The sequence below is a fragment of the Medicago truncatula genome, chromosome 3, assembly GCF_003473485.1.
Source record: "Medicago truncatula cultivar Jemalong A17 chromosome 3, MtrunA17r5.0-ANR, whole genome shotgun sequence".
In the NCBI taxonomy this organism is placed as follows: Eukaryota; Viridiplantae; Streptophyta; class Magnoliopsida; order Fabales; family Fabaceae; genus Medicago; species Medicago truncatula.
In genome coordinates, this window is record NC_053044.1 from 39110992 (window position 1) to 39130659 (window position 19668).

Consider the following 19668-nt stretch of genomic DNA (forward strand, 5'->3'; position numbering starts at 1 on the left):
TATATCTTAAATGGACGTAATTTTCACTCTTAAAAACTAGCTCAAGTTATGAAGTGTCAAAGCACGTGCATGTATAGATTCAACAATTTAGGAATTTTAACAATGTGCCAGTCCAACATAATATTTAAATGTTTATAAAAATAATTTATGAGTCATTTATTAAAAAATTAATATTGCATTTCATGGTCTATCTAAGCTTGTAAACTCTTTTTTATGGAGATGAAAATCAAAAAGTGTTTAAACATTTTTAAAAAAAAATCAAGATAAATCACTAGGTTGACACCAAAAGAAGGTAAAACCGTGTAGTGTACCAACATGTGTTGAAAGAGTTGATAATAAGACTCTCCCTCTACAAAAATAAAATCGAGTTTGATTCCTGCAGTCATCCATCAAACTCGATATAAAAAAAATTAGTCTATTAGGGACTCGAGGATTAGTAGTCTCATAATGGAATCAAAGGTCTAGGACGTGGATATACCTTGGGATCATATTAGATCAAATACTCCCTCCAGTCCTTTATACAAGAAATAAAAGACATAAAACATCAGGACCAAGGAAATACATTGAAAATAGTTATCTTCATTTAATACACCTCTACATTTAAAAAAAATTCCATGAATACCCCTAAATTAATTACTCTTTATTCCACCAACTTATTTACTTTTAATATTCTCTCTCATAATAAATAAGGGCACAAATGAAATTTAGCTTCAAACATACTTGAAACTTGGTCAATATTTCTTATAAAAAGGACCAAAAAAATTCTCACTTTTGTTTCTAATAAAAAGGACCGGAGGGAGTATATTTTTTTTGTCTATAGATGAAGCGACAAACACCATCAGAAATGCACATAACTCGAACCCGAATGAAGATATAAATACTTTAATTAATGCTAAGCATGCACATATATTATATGCACCTACACTATTTTAATTTTACCTTGAAGTGAAACTGATTTGGAAACGAATAAAACGTTGAAAATTTTCAAATGCTTTCTTGATTTATTTCTGTCATTTTTAGGTATAGATATTTTAGTGGCTTCAACCACTATTTGTAGCATGCAGTCAATGTTGTGGAGAGGAAGGTGAATGGTTAAATAAAGGATGGCAGCAATGTTGTCCCATCCCATAAATGAGTGAATGAATTCATATGTCCTCCCAGTTAAGTTTCTGAACAGTTCCACTTCCACAGTGTAAAGCCAAAGAGAGAAACACAGCTTTTGTTGTTGAATTAATGGCAGCAACATCAAGTGAAGGAGAAGGGAAACCTATAAGATGCAAAGGTATACTCCATTCATTCATTCATGCTTCATCAAAATATATACATATATGTTTCTTCTTCCATTTATTTCTCCTTCTGTTTTTCAACTTCTGATCATTCTGTTTTGATCACTGCAACACTATATGTAGCGGCGGTTGCAAGAAGACCTGGTGAGTCACTGGTGATTGAAGAGATCATGGTGGCACCACCAATGCCACGTGAAGTTCGGATCCGTATCATATGTTCCTCTATCTGCCACATCGATCTCACTTTTTCCGACATGCAGGTTTCTTTCTTTATTCATTCATTAATCAATAATTTGTTTGTTAGTGATATTTTTTTAGTTGATTTATAATTAAAGATGTATTTTTTTAAAATACATTGAAGGACCCTCCTGGCTTTTTTCCAAGAATTCTGGGCCACGAGGCAATTGGGTGAGTCTCTACTTTATGCATAATCTCATGCTCAATTGTTAGTTTGTGATTTTTCCCAACAAGTGTCTTTATGCATTTTGATGATTTAATGGAAGTGACTTGACCATTGATTTATGATTTATAAAAATTTGTGACTGTTTATGTTTCTTATGTCATATAATCATATTGGTAGCAAATGATTTGCTACATTGTGCATCAATCAATCTTTTCTGCATAATCAAACAGTAAAGACTGAGAGCTGATGTATTTCAATCAATTTTTATGTGACATAGGGTTGTGGAAAGTGTTGGGAAGAATGTAACTGAAGTTACAAAAGGAGATGTGGTTATTCCAATTTTTCTACCAGATTGTGGAGAGTGTATAGATTGCAAATCAACCAAGAGCAACCTTTGTACTAATTTCCCGTTCAAAGTTTCTCCTTGGATGCCTAGACATGAGAACACCAGATTCACAGACCTAAACGGAGAGATCATACATCATTTCATGTATGTTTCAAGTTTCAGCGAGTACACTGTGGTTGACATTGCCAATGTAACAAAGATTGACCCAGAAATTCCTCCCAACGGGGCGTGCCTTCTAAGTTGTGGTATCGGAGCAGGTAATTTCCTCAGCAATGAGAACACTAACTAATCAAATATAGAAAGGACCAATATTAATTCTAAATTGTGGTCAAATGAATTGATCATGAATAAAAGAAAGGTTGCTTCTATTACAAGTCAACAATATTCATCTGATTCAATGTTTTGAAATCTTTATTCAAAACTTCCATTTGTAGGGGTAGGTGCTGCTTGGAGAACAGCAGGTGTGGAGCCAGGGTCTACAGTAGCTATTTTTGGACTAGGATCTATTGGATTAGCAGTAAGGACTTCTCAAACTTGGCTCTCTTTTTATTTGATTTGATTGTTATTTAATTTGTCTATCAAAATTTTCCATGAGGTGTTAGCTTAGCATCAAGAGTTTTGCATTATAACCTCAAGGGACAAAGTTCAAATTCCCTTGAGGACGGTTATAAAATGACCATTAGTGCCACTTTAATTAATAATAATTTGAAAAAGAAAAACTTGTCTATCAAATTACTCATTACTTCTCAATCGGTTTGTTTCCTAGGTTGCTGAGGGAGCCAGACTTTGTGGAGCAACCAAGATTATAGGCGTAGATGTCAACCCAGAAAAATTTGAAGTTGGTAATGAACTGTTTTTTTACTAAGGTCAATCAAATAACATATTGTTAGCCACCCTCCTGTGTCACACTCACAGGTGGATACTAGAAACCTTGCAGATTACTAGAATTGGGAAATTATGGTTTTATGAATGCAATAGCACATCAATTCCAGTTTCTATCACACATTATGTCATGATTTTCTTTGCAAGAATTCAGAACTTGATTTCATGTGTTTGTTTTTATTTAATCAGGAAAGAAGTTTGGACTCACAGACTTTGTCCATGCTGGAGAATGTGGGAGCAAACCTGTGAGTCAGGTCTAGCCTCTTGAAAGCTTCAATCTTTATTTTAATTTATATGCTCCAGAGTCTTTAATTTCCCCTTTTGTTTCTGAGGGAAGTAGATATGATATTTCATTTTTGCATTAGATCAAAGATTACAAAAAAATTAATATTTTTAAGCATGTTCAAGAATTCAATGTCTTTACTAAACATCTGCTGAACTAAATCTGAATGTGACTGCTGAGTAGGTCATCACAGAGATGACTGATGGGGGAGCAGATTATTGCTTTGAGTGTGTCGGTATGGCATCATTGGTGCAAGACGCGTATGCTTCTTGCAGAAAGGTATATGTCATCCTCTTGGATTTATTTAGGCAGGCAGTAATATTGTGATTGAATCTATAACTAAATTATGATTCACAGTTTTTGGCACTTCACGTTCTCAAAAGCTTCAAAATTTCAAATATTGTATAAGCATGTAATAGTGGAAAACCTATGCTTTGCCTTCAGGGTTGGGGAAAAACAATTGTCTTAGGACTGGACAAACCAGGATCCAGAATAAGCCTCAGCTGTAGTGAGGTCCTTCATGGTGGGAAGACAATTCAGGGAAATTTATTTGGAGGACTCAAACCTAAGTCTCATGTATCCATTCTACTCAAAAGATACATGGACAAGGTACTGCATGCAATTTCTTTCTACTCATTTTTGGATTATATTCTTTATACCCTCTACTATGATATATGCCACAAGAAATGCTAGCAAAACGCTCTGACACATTTTTTATCACACAAATATTGGGTGAAGCGGATCAAAAAGTGTGTTTGCACTTTTTCTAGGATTCTTATGATACATCATAATAGTATTAATTGTGTAAAAACAGTAATAATAATGACAAAATATATAAAATTCAAATCATTTGAGGCATTTCAAGCTTGCTGAGTTTTGCGCCCTTAATTAACAGGAACTGCAGTTGGATGAGTTTGTCACTCATGAGGTGAGTTTTAAGGACATCAACAAAGCTTTTGATTTATTGAGAAACGGACAATGTCTTCGATGCATGATTTGGATGGATAATTGAGTAAATTTTTATGTATCCTAGTCCTCGAATCATTGTATGCAACACTCTAAATATTGAACTGTGATGTTTCCTTTTGTATTTTATTAAAAACATCCAATAATATAAAGATATTATTTTATTGCACTGCAAATGCACTTGAAGCACCGGTAAAGTAATTGATAGGGGAGACTATGGTTTTCTTTGATGCTCCAAAGTGTTTTAGTCTGTACACTCCAGAAATAGCATCTGTTGGTATTTCCCATTCTATGGCAGCGAAACCATGAAAGGAAGTATTGTCTACTTTCCACCTGAAAAACAAGCTTAAGTCATCATCATCTTGAACAGAAATCCATCTTTCCCCTTGAAGCCTTTCCACTACAGCATATGTGCCTTCTGTTAGAAGATCATATCTTGGATTTGCACTCCAGAATGTAGCACTTGGTTTATCTCCCTTTGTAAAATAACCGCTTCCTGGAAATGCTATATCTTCTTTAATGTCACCGAGTTTAATTCCGTCAGGAGTTGTGTCTCCAAAGGGATCAAGTAAGAAGCTTTTTTGTACAGATAAAAGATCTGGTGGGGAAGTACCATTTCCATAGATTTTATCGCCTTTAGCCATTGCTTGTGCTAGTTTGTTGAATTCTTGGATGTACGCTGATAATGTGTGAGGACCATATAGTGTAGAGGCAGCCTGCACATTTTATACTTTTTAGCAATAAAAAGGATAAGTCACCTTCAAAACCAATTGCTTATGTCAAATATGGATTTCCAATAGGTTTATACTTTATAGTAACTTGGTATCCACTTCTGTTTGGCCTTACCTCATACCGTTGTTGATGATATTCTTCAAAAGTTGCAATGTACTGTGAGTAAGTATTTGTCAGTCCTGCAATAACGACATGCGTTTCATTATTGAATTCTCCATTGCTATTGGATATTAATGTCTCCTTCACTGCCTCCCTTAGCCTTCTACCAGCCATTGTTGTGAACTCTGAAATTCAAAAGGATCAGAACATATATTTTTTCTCTCTTACATTATTTATTTAACAATGGTACAAATCATGCTGAATCCATATTTAGTCTAGAAATAGTATGACAGTGGCAAGAATGCAAACCTCCTGGTACAGAAAGAATTATCAGTTTTCCCAATCTCAGAATTTGAATTGGAAGAATTGCTGGCTATACAAATCCAGGAAAGAAACAAATATTTTGATTAGTACATTGTTTGCAAGTTGTGTTATGTTTATAGAAATAACTTATAATTACTTAACTGAAGACTTACCGCCCAAGGATAAGGATCAAACATTTCTCCACTGCTCAACAAAACTGGCTTAGGGTTTTGGCAGTCCACTTGATATTGACTTGGTTCTTTTAGAAAATCTCTTACATTCTTCCAAAAGGGACTAATCTGCAAAGATGCATCTTAGTTAACAATTCATATGAAAAAAGTAAGTTGATGAGCTTTTTCGTTTATGTTCTTCCATTGCTTTCTTTGTTGATAATTTATTTCAACAATTAGTATTAATTCATTGCAACTAAAAAGCATAAATGCATGTGTTGTGTGCAAAGAGTGACTATAGGGACACTTACTTCTGGATCACCTTGTTGAAACCCAAAAACACCTGGTCCATCTGTAGTGCCTGCTGCAAAACCAGGACCAAGAGCTGCAGGGCATGTTTTAACCACCTTCTTGTTGTCCAATTCAACTTCAATGTTTGTAAAGTTCAGATAGACGTGTCGATAATCAATCTTCCCTGTAAGTTCCTCTGAAGCAGACCCAAACAGTTCCACAGCACTTCTGAATTGCCTTTCTCCTATAATCTTTGTACTTAATATTTCATTTGGGTACCTGCTCCATATGATAGAGAATTAGAAAATAAGCATGTGTTGCAACTAATTGGTTAGAGAGGCTCATTACCCTGGTCCCCTTCCTACACAAAGAAGGTCATTGCCATTGCATGAAGAATGGTTGAAATCACACGGTTTTCCACTGTCGATGCAAAATGCTCCTAATACATTTGGTGACACGTCTCCAACATTTGATTGGCAAAATGCTCCAACAAATAAGGATCCATCATTTTTCCTCACCTTAGATGCTTGACTGGATTTTTCGTTGCAATCCTTTCCTCCGGTGGCTTTAATCAATTGCGCTATCTGCACTAATTCTCCTATATCTGTTCATATAATATAACATACAACTCTATATCAATCTCTCCATAACACTAGTTGAAACAAATAAGTATTGATTAGATTTTTATCATGCCTAGTTCTGTGGAATTGCTGTTTGGGGATGAAGATTTATTTTGAGAAGTAAACCAATCTTCAAAGAGTCTTGCAGCAACACCCTTGTTATCTCCGCTGATAAGCTTGTTGTTATTGCTCATGGAGGTTCCGTGTGTCGCAAACCAGCTGAATGATCCTTTACTTTTGCCACTTGCACTGTCCACAAACTTCAAAAGGGTCATCTGTGTGTCAACATTGGAGGGATACCTTGATCTCTCCTCTGCAGGGTTCAGCAGATATGCACTTGGACTCCTGTTTATACTTGCTTCCTTCACATCTCCTAAAGGAACAAACAATCACATGAAAGCGAGAAAGAATTGCTCAATTGGTCATTTATTATACAAGTACTATACTTGTTGACACAACAAAGTAAGTATTCAACATGCATTAAAATAATAAAAAAGATAACGAAGTCCTTGTACAAGTAAATATTGCAGTCAGATAAGAGGTTGATTCATTTATAAAGACAAACTGCGAAAATTTTCACCTGTGTTTATAAATATGGAACCAGGCTTGAGATTATTGTGAGCTTGAATAATGCTTTGTTCTACTGCATTAGCAATGGCATCAAAGGATTGTGTCACAAAACCAAGAGAAGTTACAGAGTAAACCACATACTGCAGATAACCGCCAGGGCCAGCATGTGTATGAATCCCGCTGATTGCTACATTTTCTTCGGTATACAAATTTCCAAACCTTCAAAAAATCAATCAGGACCAAAAAAGTCATGCTATTTTTTCACATATTTATATGTATTTTGAGTTTAATTAGATTCCTTGGGCCTTAAGTTACACACAATGAAGCATTAATGAGGAATTTTTACCACCCACATTTTTAAAAATCATACGTGTTTTCAGAAGTGTACTTTTGGACGACATATTTTGTCTGAAAGTTTACTTTCAGACGATACAAATTCTACGTTTCAATTTAGTTCTGGTGAAGTTTTAATTTAGAGGAAAAAGTGATAAGTGATTCATTGAATCATGCAATTAATTGATGTACATATATAAAGTGAAGTCTAAAAACTCTATTGGATATATGTTCCTGAGAGAAACTTACAAGCTCAAATTGTGTACCTTGATTTAAGTCTTTCAAGGAGCTTAATAGTTAGAAGCTGAGAAGCCATTCCAGCATCTAGATTCACAAAAACAAACCTAGGACCTTGAAGGTTTTCAGCAACAATGAAAGTTCTAGCTCTTAGCCTAAAATGAATACCGGCTGTGTTCTGTTCAATGTTGGCATAACCCATCATGTTCACATCAGCAGCAGGACCAGTCATGTCATAACTTCCAACTCCAATTAAGTACTCACCATATGTACTTTGCATCCAACTCCAAAAACATACCAAACCCAAAACAGTAATAATTGGCCTCTGTGCCATTTTTCTGGTGATTCCCTTAAGTTTGTGTCAATCTTCTTATATATATGCATTACTATTATTTACTATAGTAGCTGAGAATTTCTTGGATTTGCATACAACTTGAGCTAACTTAGTTTGTTCTATCCTAAGCTTTTCATGCTGGCATTAATTAACTACTACTGTTGCTTAGTTAAAGACGGATTGGAAGTCAAATCCAAAGTATTATTTTGTCTCTTATTGTGGGATTTAAGTGAACTCAGTCGCCAAATGTAAACTTCACTTCAAGGACATGGAAAAATGGTTATGTGGTTCTGTTTCTTTTTTGCCTATGCATTGCATTTTAAAATGTTCATTTTAGTAAAATACAACTAATATCTATCATATACATCTTTTTGACAAATACATGTGAATGTTGATATACATGTATGATTAGAAAAATAGTTTTATTGATGAGAATGATATTTTGACATCACATGCAATGTTATCTATTTTTTTGTCTATTTCTGAAATACGTGTAAGATATAAAAGATAAAAAATAAGATCAAGATAGAGATAAGCATATACGGTGTCACATATGGTAGTTGTATTTTGATGTTCAAATAACGCAAATTTTTATTGATTAGTAGTAATAACAATGGTATAACTCATTGAAAAATTAGTAAAATAAATCTCTAATATTCATTTTTTTTTTGTCATAACTGTCAATAATTCTTTTTTCTAGGCCTTTATGCCATAGAGCCAAATCTACTCTAGAGTAATCTAGAAGCTCCACCCATAGTCACACGATCAATCAGGTTATGATTCGTATATCGCGGCAAGTTTTCTTGCATTTTGTTACAATTGCTCCGCCAAATTAGATGAACAACTTGACTATACAAGGCAATCTCTCCCTAAAATCAGGATACACATACAGTATACACCTCTCACCCCATGTCAATCGTTTAATGGCTTGAATTGTATAGTGTTTGTTGGCACACTGTCACCGTTTTGTGTCGTGTGTCGCGCTCTAGACATTTCGGCCAGCTCTCAGAGAATCACAATCTAATATTCATCCAGAAAGAAACACCATTTCAAAGAGGAACAGCCTAGAATATTATACTAAAACAGGCAATGTTCATTTATTTGTTATGGATACGTGATGGTTATAATTGGAGTCAAGTTTTACCATTGAGTATTCAAAGATACCATGTCACGGACGGGGACTCATCTTTCATCAAATGCGTATGTGAAAAATCCCAATCCCTTTAGCTTTAAGACAATATGTACACAAATATAAAGATTTCCTGTCACTTGTATCATCTGTGTCAGACTTCATCATTCACAATTGAGTGCTAAATACAAAAATAACATTTGAGCAATTTAAATGTTGGTTGTGTTACTCGTGTTGGTTATGGAAATAGTTTTCCTAAAAGGTTGTGGAAATAGTTATAAAATAACAAAGGTTTTGACGTTTTCTGTGGGTTATGTAAATAGTTGTAAAATAACACAGGATTAAGCGTAAGAGTACAAAATAGAGGGGGATAATTTTTTGAAAAAATCTAACAACGTTTTGTAATATAATTTAGTGCAACGCATCCAAAAGCTGAGCCTGGGCATGACAATGATCTAGTAGTAATAATGAACCAAGAGTTACAAAAGCACAAAATCAAAGCATAAAATAACTTGTTCAAGCTGCAAGGCAAATGAATATCAAGAGTTACACTGCCTGCTTGAGCCAAAATATCTTCCCTGTCAACATTGGTAATTCAAGGAAAAACTTTGCATTAAAATAACTAGAAATATTACTATCTAGGCGTTATTATTGCTCCTGTGACCCTGATGTCGATGTTCCAGTTTCAGCTGGTGCAGACCCAGCTTGTCCAGACCCTGTCTGTGAAGAACCTGGTTGCATAGGATGTTGATAGGGATGGTTTGCAGCAGGAGGTTGGGGTGGAGGCATCGCAGCATTGTATTGTGGTGGGTACTGTTGATAAGGGGGAACTGGAGGCATTGCAGCATTGTATTGTGGTGGGTACTGTTGATATGGAGGATAGTACTGATGATGATACTGGCCTTGTGGAGGTGGCATCATAGGACGACCATAATGTTGCATTTGCTGCTTCTCGGAACTAGGTTTGTTCTCCCCTGATCCAGAAGGCCCACCAGGAGGACCATCTTGAGATGGAAGAAGAGCACCCATTCTTTGGGGATCCATTGAAGGGTAATAGTTCCTTTCCTGCTGAGGAGGAGGTGGATTGTTATAGTAAAGCATTCCTTGGGTTTGATCCTGGTTCTGCTGCTGTGATATAACTGCTCGAGGGAACAATCCACTATGAGCCACAGAAGCCTGCTGCCTTGCTTGATCCAAGCCGTCGGACTCAGGTTTTGCTGACTGAGGCCTTCCCCACATCAATTTTAGCCTAAGGCCCTTAATGACCAGCTTGTTTGAGAGTTCTTCAGCTGCCTTTTCTGCTCCTTCTCTGGTTGTATAGGTTACAAAAGCACAGGCCCGTTGGAGAACCATTTTGACTGATTCAATTTCTCCATGGGCATAAAAGTTGTCACGCAGATCCTGTTCAGTGACCCTAGCATCAAGTCCACCAACATAAAGTGTTTTAATGCTCTCATCCTCGGGAACCTCCAGAGAGCTCATCTCGCCTGCCTTACCAAGTAGCTTCATAGCCACCGGATCATTCACCCTGCAATTCAAAAGCATGATCAGCAAAATTTTCTAAATAAAAATGAAGTTAAAAGCATGAAGCAATATTAAAAATGTCACAAACTACACAAATGAAAGTGTCGCCAATATCCGAAGTTACAAGGAATTTTTTAATAACTAAAAGTCTATTCTCATTAGTTAGGGTTCACTAACGCCACCAACTGGGCAGTTACGTAAATAAAACTAACAAGTATTCGCAGTTGCTAGGAAATTTCGCAGAGCAAGTGAAGAATAAGAGAAGTAGAGCATATGTTAATATACAATGGAAAGATAAAATTATGTTTTTCGAACAAGCAAAACCAGCCACCAAATTTGGCACCGGGTGAATCGAACATGAGACCTTGAGAGGAGCACACTCCAAGGTCCCAAGCCAACACCACAACCAGGCCAACCCAAGTGGGTTGGAAAAATAAAATTATTGTATCCATGATGGAATAAAACATAGGAATCAGAAGTTTATCACCACAATGCATTTGATACATGTTCTTTGGCTAATGGCCGTCTCCTATATCATTTTCGGCAACATTAGAGAAATAAAGGTAGCATATTATAAAGGCATACTCCAGCACCCATGTCAAAAAAATTTCTCATAATACATATTGGCATGTAGGATGCAAGTAGCAAATTACAAAATAATTGTTAAAAAAAGGCAAAGTCACAGATTAAGAACCTTAGAAGTTAAATTATGTGTTTCCATTTCAGCAAAAACCAAGAAAAGGAAGAAAATGATTAATGACTTTGGCCCTATGCCGAAGGAAACAAAGAATGAGGCAAACTTGCAAGTGAACAGCAGTTGGAAATTTGCAATCAAGTTTGCCACACATTGGATCCATAAATGTCAAAAATTAAGATTAATGAATTATCTGACTCGTATATCCCATATATCCGACCCAACCTAGTATGAGGCTTGACTGTTGTTTGAAACAAGGTTCCTACACGCACAAGCATAGCATGCTTTGCAGTATAAAAGATACCACAACATTGACTTTGCAGTAAAAAGAAACCATGGTGTTGTTACGTGGATATTGGATACACACAGGTAATTATGTGGAAAACTAACATAGAATAAAGTGATAAACATCGACTATCACCATTACACACAAGAAAGCTCAAGTTTCTGACATTAAATGGCAAAACTAAGTAGGAAAAAGTAAAAGCAATTGAAAGAGAGGAAATCAAAAATCAAATAAAGATGTCATTGACAACTATACGTACCCATAATAACGATCTTTGATATTTTGTTGAGAAAGTTCCCCAGTTACTGGCATCTCATGTCTGTAAGGGCACTCGGCTCCTCTAGTACACTCACCCCTTGTGTAGAAACTGCAAATATGTGCCCTGTTTCTTTTGTAATAAGGTGTTGTCCTTTGAAGCTTCAAGATAGTGTCATTTGGGCGTGCTTTACCAAAAGAGGATTCATAATCTATACCAGCTCTAGCCTGCAACATACTTAAATAATTAGTAAAAACTAAAATGATCACAACCTAAGGAGCAAACAATAAACTATAAATAGGGTTCATCATAATAAAACATACCTTGCGGTCATGCTCTTCAGCAAAATACTCCCTATTGACATCACTTTTAGGAATAGCATCATTGGAGCTAATGCTCAGAGCCGTGTCACGGACTTGAACCGGAAGACCGTATTCAAGATCCAACAAGCAAACTTGACAAACATTTTTCAGTTTGCTACAAGTCTGGCAGATCTCTGATTTCTTATATCTTGCATCCCGACCAGGTCTCCATCTAAAAACAGTAAATGGCCTTGTACAAATCTTGCACTCTTTGTCATACTCAGCCTTTGTCTGCATCCATAGATACACAGAACATAATTTCAATTACACAAACAAATGGTATCCGACTATTTCATATTAGATGAAACATGCTGATACAGTAAAATTACTGAGTAATGGGTAAAGACATATTAATGAACACGTGAGGCAAATGTTGGAAAATGAACTACAAAGTGCAACAAAATGAAAACCTATGTAGCAAAAGCCTAATCCGAGGGGTGTCTGTGCTTCATAGATGAAAACTATAGCTATTGAAAAATTTACTTCCCAATTCTAATTAGTATCTGTTTGGATTGACTTATTTGAGCTTATATATTGACACTTGAGACAGTTTGGTAGAACTTTTGAAAACAGCTTATAAAAAATTTAACAATTTAATAAGCTTTTTTCAACTTATTTTAATAAGCTGCTTATACAAAGACAATGTAAGGTTATTTTATCTTTAGCTAGAAAAATAGCTTACGCAAGCATATATGAAATCACTTATGCTATAAGCTGTTACTAGGAATTTCAAACAAACAAAAAAAAATCAACCGATTCACTTTCCTACAAAGGCTTTGAAGTAAATCGATAGGATTAAATAGAAAATAGAGAGAAAGTAATGATAGAAAACGGAAGAGATACGTACCATTCGAACATAAGGGCTATCCCCTAGACATGATTCGCAGATGATGGGAAAGTCGGAACGTTCCCATCCATCGGCTTCGTGATCCCTTAGCAATCGATGCGCCATGGTTTGGTTGTTTAGGGTTTAACTCGCGAAATTGAAATTGAAATCGAAAGAAGAAGAAGAAGAAGAAGAAGAAAAAAGCGTGAAATGAAATAATAGAAATTCTACTGGTTCTAAATTAAATAGATCGGGTTCAGCCACCGGGTACGAAGCCCAATTTATTTATATTTTTCGTCTTTTATTCTTCACTAAAATTTGTTTTAATCTTTTATATATTTTTTAAATAGTTTTAATCCTTTATCTTTTTAAAAATATGCTATTTTAGCCATTATATTAATTTTTTTTGTATGTTTAAAGGATTAAAATATCACCCTTTTCAAAAGATAAATGATCTAGAAAAAAGATTAAAAAATAATAAAATGATTTAGACAAAAAAATAAAGGACAAAAATGAATTTTTAGTAAAATATAAAAGGACGAAAAATATATTTAAGCCTTTATTTTTAGATCTATAAACTGAAAATTTTACCCTATACATTCCCATTTGTATCTTCACCCCCACAAATTGTTAAAAAAAATACAAGTTTATACTTTTTTCTATTTCCAAGTTGAAGGTGAGTTCACCCCGCATGAAATTTCAAGTATGTATTTTCCAAAAAAAAAAAAAACTACACAGAACATTCATAGATTTGTTAAAATTTTCGAAAAACTCGTATTTCACATTTTCAAAAATCAAACCGGAAACCTACTAAAATTATTTCCAATGTGTTTCATTTTTTTGAAAATCCAACTGTACATTTTCGAAATATAAAGCCTGAAAACTCAAATGGAACACTTTCGATTTAGTAGGGATATACCATCTGAGGTTTAAAAACATAAAATCGGTTTATCATTTAAGTTAATTGGTTTAAAATTGGTTTGTTCAACTCAAGAATCACAACTGAAAAACACAAACGAAACTCAAAAACCACTACAAACTTCTCGGTCCATATCACAACTTCCAAATCACAGCGGTAACGGTGAACGTATCAATGACGGTGATAGGCTAACAATAAGAATAGTGGCGATAAATGAAACAACTGCAATGACAACCGCACGGTGGTAGAAAATCTATGTCTGGTTTTAATTGCGATGGAGAGAATTGGCGGAGGCAGAGTTCGACGTAGAGAGAAACAGCAAACGATGGCAATGTAGAGAAAACCTAAACAATATTTTACGCAAGTTATAGAACAAAAATCAAATTACATTTGAGATCGGCTTTTAACCCGACATAACCATTTTAAAAGCAAAAATCGGGATTTCAAAAAAGTGGTATAGTTTATGAAACCCAAACCAAAAAAAACAAGGGTAATTTTAATATTATGATTGAATTTTAAATAAGTTAAATATAACCGAATATTTTTAAGGTATAACTAAAAAAATTCAAATGTTAATTTTCAATTTTGAGAGGGGAAATGAACGAATGATTGAATTTTAAATAAGTTAGAATATAACCGGATATTTTTAGGGTATAACTAGAAAAATTCAAATGTCAATTTTCAATTTTGAGAGGGGTAATGAACGTAATAACAGACCGTTTAGTAACAAGGAAAATAATATTCATCACTTGTTGGATAAAGTTAAATTTCACTCGTATTGGTTGTTGAAGACAGCTAATGCCGTTTTTGTTTTAGGTGTTCATAGTTGGATGGCATGCCCGCTTGCTTGTTTGGGTATTGGTTAGTCATTACTGTTCTGTGGTTTGGACTCTATTGTAAACTTTAATCGCTTTTTTTTTGGCACGTCTTGTGATTAAAATGCGACTTTGTTGTTCTTAATATATGTTCCGTTTTTGCTTGTTAATTTTTTTTTTTTTTTTGAGAGGGGTAATCCATGACCCTACCATTTCCGAGGATATTTAACCATTCACTCGATATTCCTTAGTGCAAAATGGCTACTGATTCTACAACCAACTCGTTATAAGGAGTGGGCAAAAGGAATGAATATATAACTCATTTGAAAAAACTTCTAGTCCCTAAAGCTTTATTCTGCATTTGCATAATTGTTCATCAACACCGAAAGCCATTCATAATTTAATGTATGAGATTCTTGCCAATAAACTATTTCACCCAAAAAAAAAAAATGATCATGGTATTTTTCTTATATATATATAATATAGTCTATTCGGTAACCAACAATATCATATTTAAATCATCGACAAATGAAATGTCATATTGAAATAAAATATTATTACAGATATAGCAAGAATGTAGTTGGGAAGAAAAAATAAGAATAAATAGCACATCACCAAGAATGAAGAGCTCGGTAGTGTTGTGATGTAGGTCCTAATTAAAGTGTGTAATATTCCACTAAAGCAAAGCACTCAATACACAAAAAGGAAGTGAAATTAAGATATATGAAACTAATGACACATAGGATAAATGTGAACTGTAAAATCAGAAGAATATGGTGACAGAGAGAGTGGACAGTGCAAAAATGAGAGTCAATGCAGAGGCTTGAATGCTTGAGGCTCCTCCAATTTTGCTTCCAGAAGGGCTTAGAACACCTGCATAATTTTGTAAAATACATCAATTTTAAGATTTTAGTACTGTATGTTATGTTGATGGAAAATTCTATATTTGGATATCTAAATTTTGATGAAATGTTTTTTCCATGCACATAAAGGTTAATAAGGAGAGTACTAAAACTAAACTTGCACATATTTTGTGTGTCTGATTGATATTTATGATCATTAGCTAAATTGGTTAGTTATAAAATCAAACTCTAACTATAAAATGAGAAAAATTAGAATGATACATACCTGAACTATCAGATGAAGTTGAAGGACTTAGGGCTAATCCTTTTGGTGACATTGCCATATCTTCATTATTTTATCAAACAAACAAATTTAAGTTACCACAGATGATCAAGGTAATTTCAAATAATTGCTTAGCAACAATAAATTAACTTATGGAAAACTTACTTGGTGACATAGCATCTCCACTCAATGATGGAGGCAAAGACACAGGAACTCCAATAGCTGTGAAACATATATATATAATAGTATATAAGAAATTGAAACAATATTGAAATAGTCTTCAACATGTAATTGTATCCAAGTTCATGTAAATGTATCCAATTTGGAGTTGGTGTTACAATTATTTATTTTGGGTCCTACATCACTTATTGCAAATTTACTGCTGAATGGTAAAGGGCAATAATCCCTATCTTACTAGTAATTGCAATATTATTGCTGTGGTTGGCTAACTAAATATGGTGCAGAGGTGTTACTGTCATTTTTTGAATGTGAACAATTAATGACAGACATGGTTGCATGTGCAATATTATCACACAAAATAACACAAGATAGCTGTTTATTTACTAGCATATTTTTTTGAATATTGTTTATTAGTATATTTAAAAAAGCAAAATAAAAATAAAAAACAGAGTCACGTGTGCACTAACGTTCACATATGAATTATTAAAAAATAATTTCTGATTTAGATAATATGAACATAGTTAGTACAATTATTAAATTCAAAGATCGCGGTATCAACTACGAAGGAAGTCAGCTTGACTAGCCAATTCCATTACACATGATAGACCGACATTGGAAGTTTTATAATTTTTTTTTAAGAATAAGCATTAACATTTAAGTACAAACAACAAATTTATATTGTTAAAATAATGTTAAAAAAAAGTAATACTTGGTAACTTTTTCTCTTATCTCTTATCAACTATGTCGGATTTCGATTATTGATTTTTAGGTTATCAATGATTGAGATCAATAGTAGACCATGACCAATATAAAAATTAATGATCAAATTCTCTATATTATTTATAAATGCATGTTTAAATGTCTCTTTTATTATAATTTTAAAGATTAAAAAATCCATTTTAAGATCAAAATAATTAACAAAATGCCTAACTAAATAAGACACTTGAAGATCCTTTTGTCTAAAAAAATAATTGAGGATGTGTGCGTAATATAGCTATTATAATGAAACAAAATCTCTTAGCCCTCTTAACTCGTCTAGGTGATCTTACTTTAATCACATTCAATCTTCTAAATAAATCAAGTCACCAAATATGAAAGACATAAAATTTATTGCTCCAATAACATCTACAATTTAAAAATCATAGCATCTTATATTCATTTTTTATTATATCATATATACATACAAGTAACGTTTTTACAAGATCTACAAGTTAAAGATAATTCTAGCAAAATATTTTCAAATTTGAACAAGAACCTAAAGCAAAACTCATAATAAAGACATGAAAAATTTACCTGAACAAGCACTAACAGGAGGAGTAGTAACACCACAAATAGTTGGAAGCTTAAGAGCTTTATTAACATTAATCTTGATACCAAAAGAATCAGCAGTGTTACTACCTAACAGCTTACACAAACAAATAGGGTTACCATCAATCAACCCTGCTAACTCAGGACAACATCCTTTGTCTGGTTTTGTCAACTTACTCCCATCTTCCACAAATGTTAAACAATCTGACATATTTGTTAGAGCCATCAAGCATCCATCATCTGCCGGTGATGGCGCTAAAACTGCGGTTTCCGGTGCCGGAGATTGAGCCAAAGCAGCAGCAGATACTCCATCTCCATGAAATGAGAGTGATGCAAAGATTAAAGAAACAATGGCTACTACTAATGTTGTAGTGGCCATTTTGGTTTTTGTGATAGGTTTTGGTTTGTGTTATGTGTTTTGTTTTGTAGATCTATTTTGAAAGTTTGTGTTAAATTGAATATGTGTTATTATGATTGGTAGGTTATATAGTTGGAGTAAATAAATAGAGGGACTTGATTTGGAAAAATGAGTTTCTAACTTTTGGTGGCAGAATTTAATGGATTGTAACAGCTACTACCTAACTAACTTATTTTGCACCGTTTATTTATTTTTGGATCCAACTTCTATCCTCTCAAAATTAAAGATGGATGTTATTTTTTTATGCCAAAACTGTGATCCAATTTATAAGTCATTTCAAGGCAAATGATATTGAGAGTTTCTATTTCAACATACTTTAATTGATTTATCTTGATATGTATGGTAAGAAGTAGCAGATAATCGATGATAAACTGATAAAGAATGAGCTGAGAACTATATTATCAAATTGAATTTGTAATATTAAAAAAAAAAATTGTGTTTGAATCGACGGATAAATATGTAATTACATAAGAATATATTCTTGATTCATATTCAATTATCGTTTTTATTTATATTTCATTTCATTCGCAATTTTTAAAGTAAGTTATAAGCTCAAAGTATCAAAAAGACTCTCTCTTCAAAAAAATTGTTAACCAAGTAGAGCCTTAAGTTACCTTCTTTCGGTTCAACGTTCACATTTCTGGTTGGCTGGCATTCTTGGTGTCAATTAAGTTATGCTATTTTGATTTTGCATTATTAGTGGAAACTAAGATCACATTCACATGTACTAAATCAAGATTGATTGACAATGATGGAATTATTAGTTTTGGCATGGGAAAGGAGAAAATAAAACTAACTACCAAGGAAAATGACACATATTGCTAGCTAGGCTCTATCCTCTTAAGTTATGTAATGGACAAAGGATCTGAATGATCGATAATAACAATACCACGCATCATGTGGTTTTGATTAATTGACTATTTAGAGAGTAGGATGTCCATTTTCAATAGGGACTATCAGACATTGCCATTTTATACACTTTAATTTGTTTATAATTTATAGGCATGTTCTTTACAACTATAGTTTAATATTGAAGTGTCATAAGAATATGTACCGAGGAATTCATAAAAGAATATTTATGTTTGTTAAGGATGACCTATCAAACTTTGCATAAGGTTAGTTTTGAGACCGAGAAATGTATCTACATTATCACTTATATAGAACTACCTTCAATAAAGAGAATAAATAGAGTCTAGAAGATTTAACTCAACTAATAAAAATGTCAAAGTTATTAGGTTGGACGTCGTGATTGAAGTTTGAACTTCTACTCCTCCATTTATGTGTATATTTTTAAAGGATTTGTGACCAAAATAAGGATATTTTTAACTAGCTTATTAATTAAATTTATATTTGTTATGTCATTTTATATTTATCAACTAATTTAACCATTAATTTTATCAAACACCACAAATTTAATCAATTAATTTGCTATGAGAGTTAACTCAAGATATCCAGTCCAATCCATCCAATATTTTTAACTTAAAACTCTCACCAGTGGTCCCGCATGAATTATGTCCATACCTTTTGCTAGTGATTGGCAAGAGACGAGAGGTTTTGGTTATGGTGGGTTGGTTTAGAAATAACTGAATTCTGTTCTTTTTTTTTAAGCTGTAAGTTGATGATACTCATTGAGAAGAAGAAAGCATTTATGATTGCAGACTTTTGTGGGACTAAGAGTTATATGTTCTACCATTTTGTTAATGGACATCACATGTTTTTTTTCTTCTTTTTTTGTATAAAATGGACATCACATGTTCACTAATTTATTTCATTGAGGTAAGTATATCTGTCCTACTAGTATTTTTATTATAAACACTTTTTACCCATTTCTCATTTACCTATACTTCCCTCCCAAATGAAATAACTATAAGCAAATAAAAGTATCCTGCTAACATGTTCCTTAAAGTACTTATTAAAAAATAAAAATAGAACTTATGCTTTATAAAAACAATTTTTTAAATTTTCAAAAAA

At 33.6% G+C, this 19668-nt stretch overlaps 4 protein-coding genes across 5 annotated transcripts; 1 reads left to right on the forward strand and 3 right to left on the reverse strand.

The window, feature by feature from the left end:
- Positions 1-1073: 1073 nt before the first annotated feature.
- Positions 1074-4367, forward strand: LOC11435950 (alcohol dehydrogenase-like 7). 2 transcript variants are annotated; one of them, XM_024778460.2, is made up of 10 exons: positions 1074-1282; positions 1410-1546; positions 1648-1694; positions 1967-2292; positions 2470-2552; positions 2802-2877; positions 3107-3162; positions 3384-3479; positions 3645-3809; positions 4096-4367. In XM_024778460.2, exons 1-10 carry the CDS (start codon positions 1234-1236, stop codon positions 4210-4212), a joined length of 1152 nt encoding a protein of 383 aa, XP_024634228.2. In that variant the 5' UTR covers positions 1074-1233; the 3' UTR covers positions 4213-4367. The 2 variants fall into 2 exon arrangements, with proteins under 2 accessions (XP_024634228.2, XP_003601300.2); XM_003601252.3 differs by having other exon boundaries at positions 1077-1282; positions 3107-3171.
- Positions 4328-8007, reverse strand: LOC11438492 (neutral ceramidase 2). Its single transcript, XM_039832075.1, is given in 9 exon segments — positions 4328-4882; positions 5013-5182; positions 5307-5370; positions 5474-5599; positions 5782-6040; positions 6110-6485; positions 6488-6754; positions 6962-7170; positions 7551-8007. Coding segments are annotated over 9 exon segments (2331 nt in total). The 5' UTR covers positions 7856-8007.
- Positions 8008-9417: 1410 nt separating this feature from the next.
- On the reverse strand, positions 9418-13149 carry LOC11439454 (zinc finger CCCH domain-containing protein 49). Its single transcript, XM_003601254.4, has 4 exons — positions 12954-13149; positions 12068-12337; positions 11748-11971; positions 9418-10512 (listed from the first exon to the last, which is right to left on the reverse strand). Exons 1-4 carry the CDS (start codon positions 13056-13058, stop codon positions 9633-9635), a joined length of 1479 nt encoding a protein of 492 aa, XP_003601302.1. The 5' UTR covers positions 13059-13149; the 3' UTR covers positions 9418-9632.
- A 2029-nt stretch (positions 13150-15178) lies between these two features.
- LOC11438493 (non-specific lipid transfer protein GPI-anchored 2) lies at positions 15179-17765 on the reverse strand. Its single transcript, XM_003601255.4, has 4 exons — positions 17265-17765; positions 15957-16013; positions 15795-15854; positions 15179-15539 (listed from the first exon to the last, which is right to left on the reverse strand). Exons 1-4 carry the CDS (start codon positions 17656-17658, stop codon positions 15430-15432), a joined length of 621 nt encoding a protein of 206 aa, XP_003601303.1. The 5' UTR covers positions 17659-17765; the 3' UTR covers positions 15179-15429.
- Positions 17766-19668: the final 1903 nt, after the last annotated feature.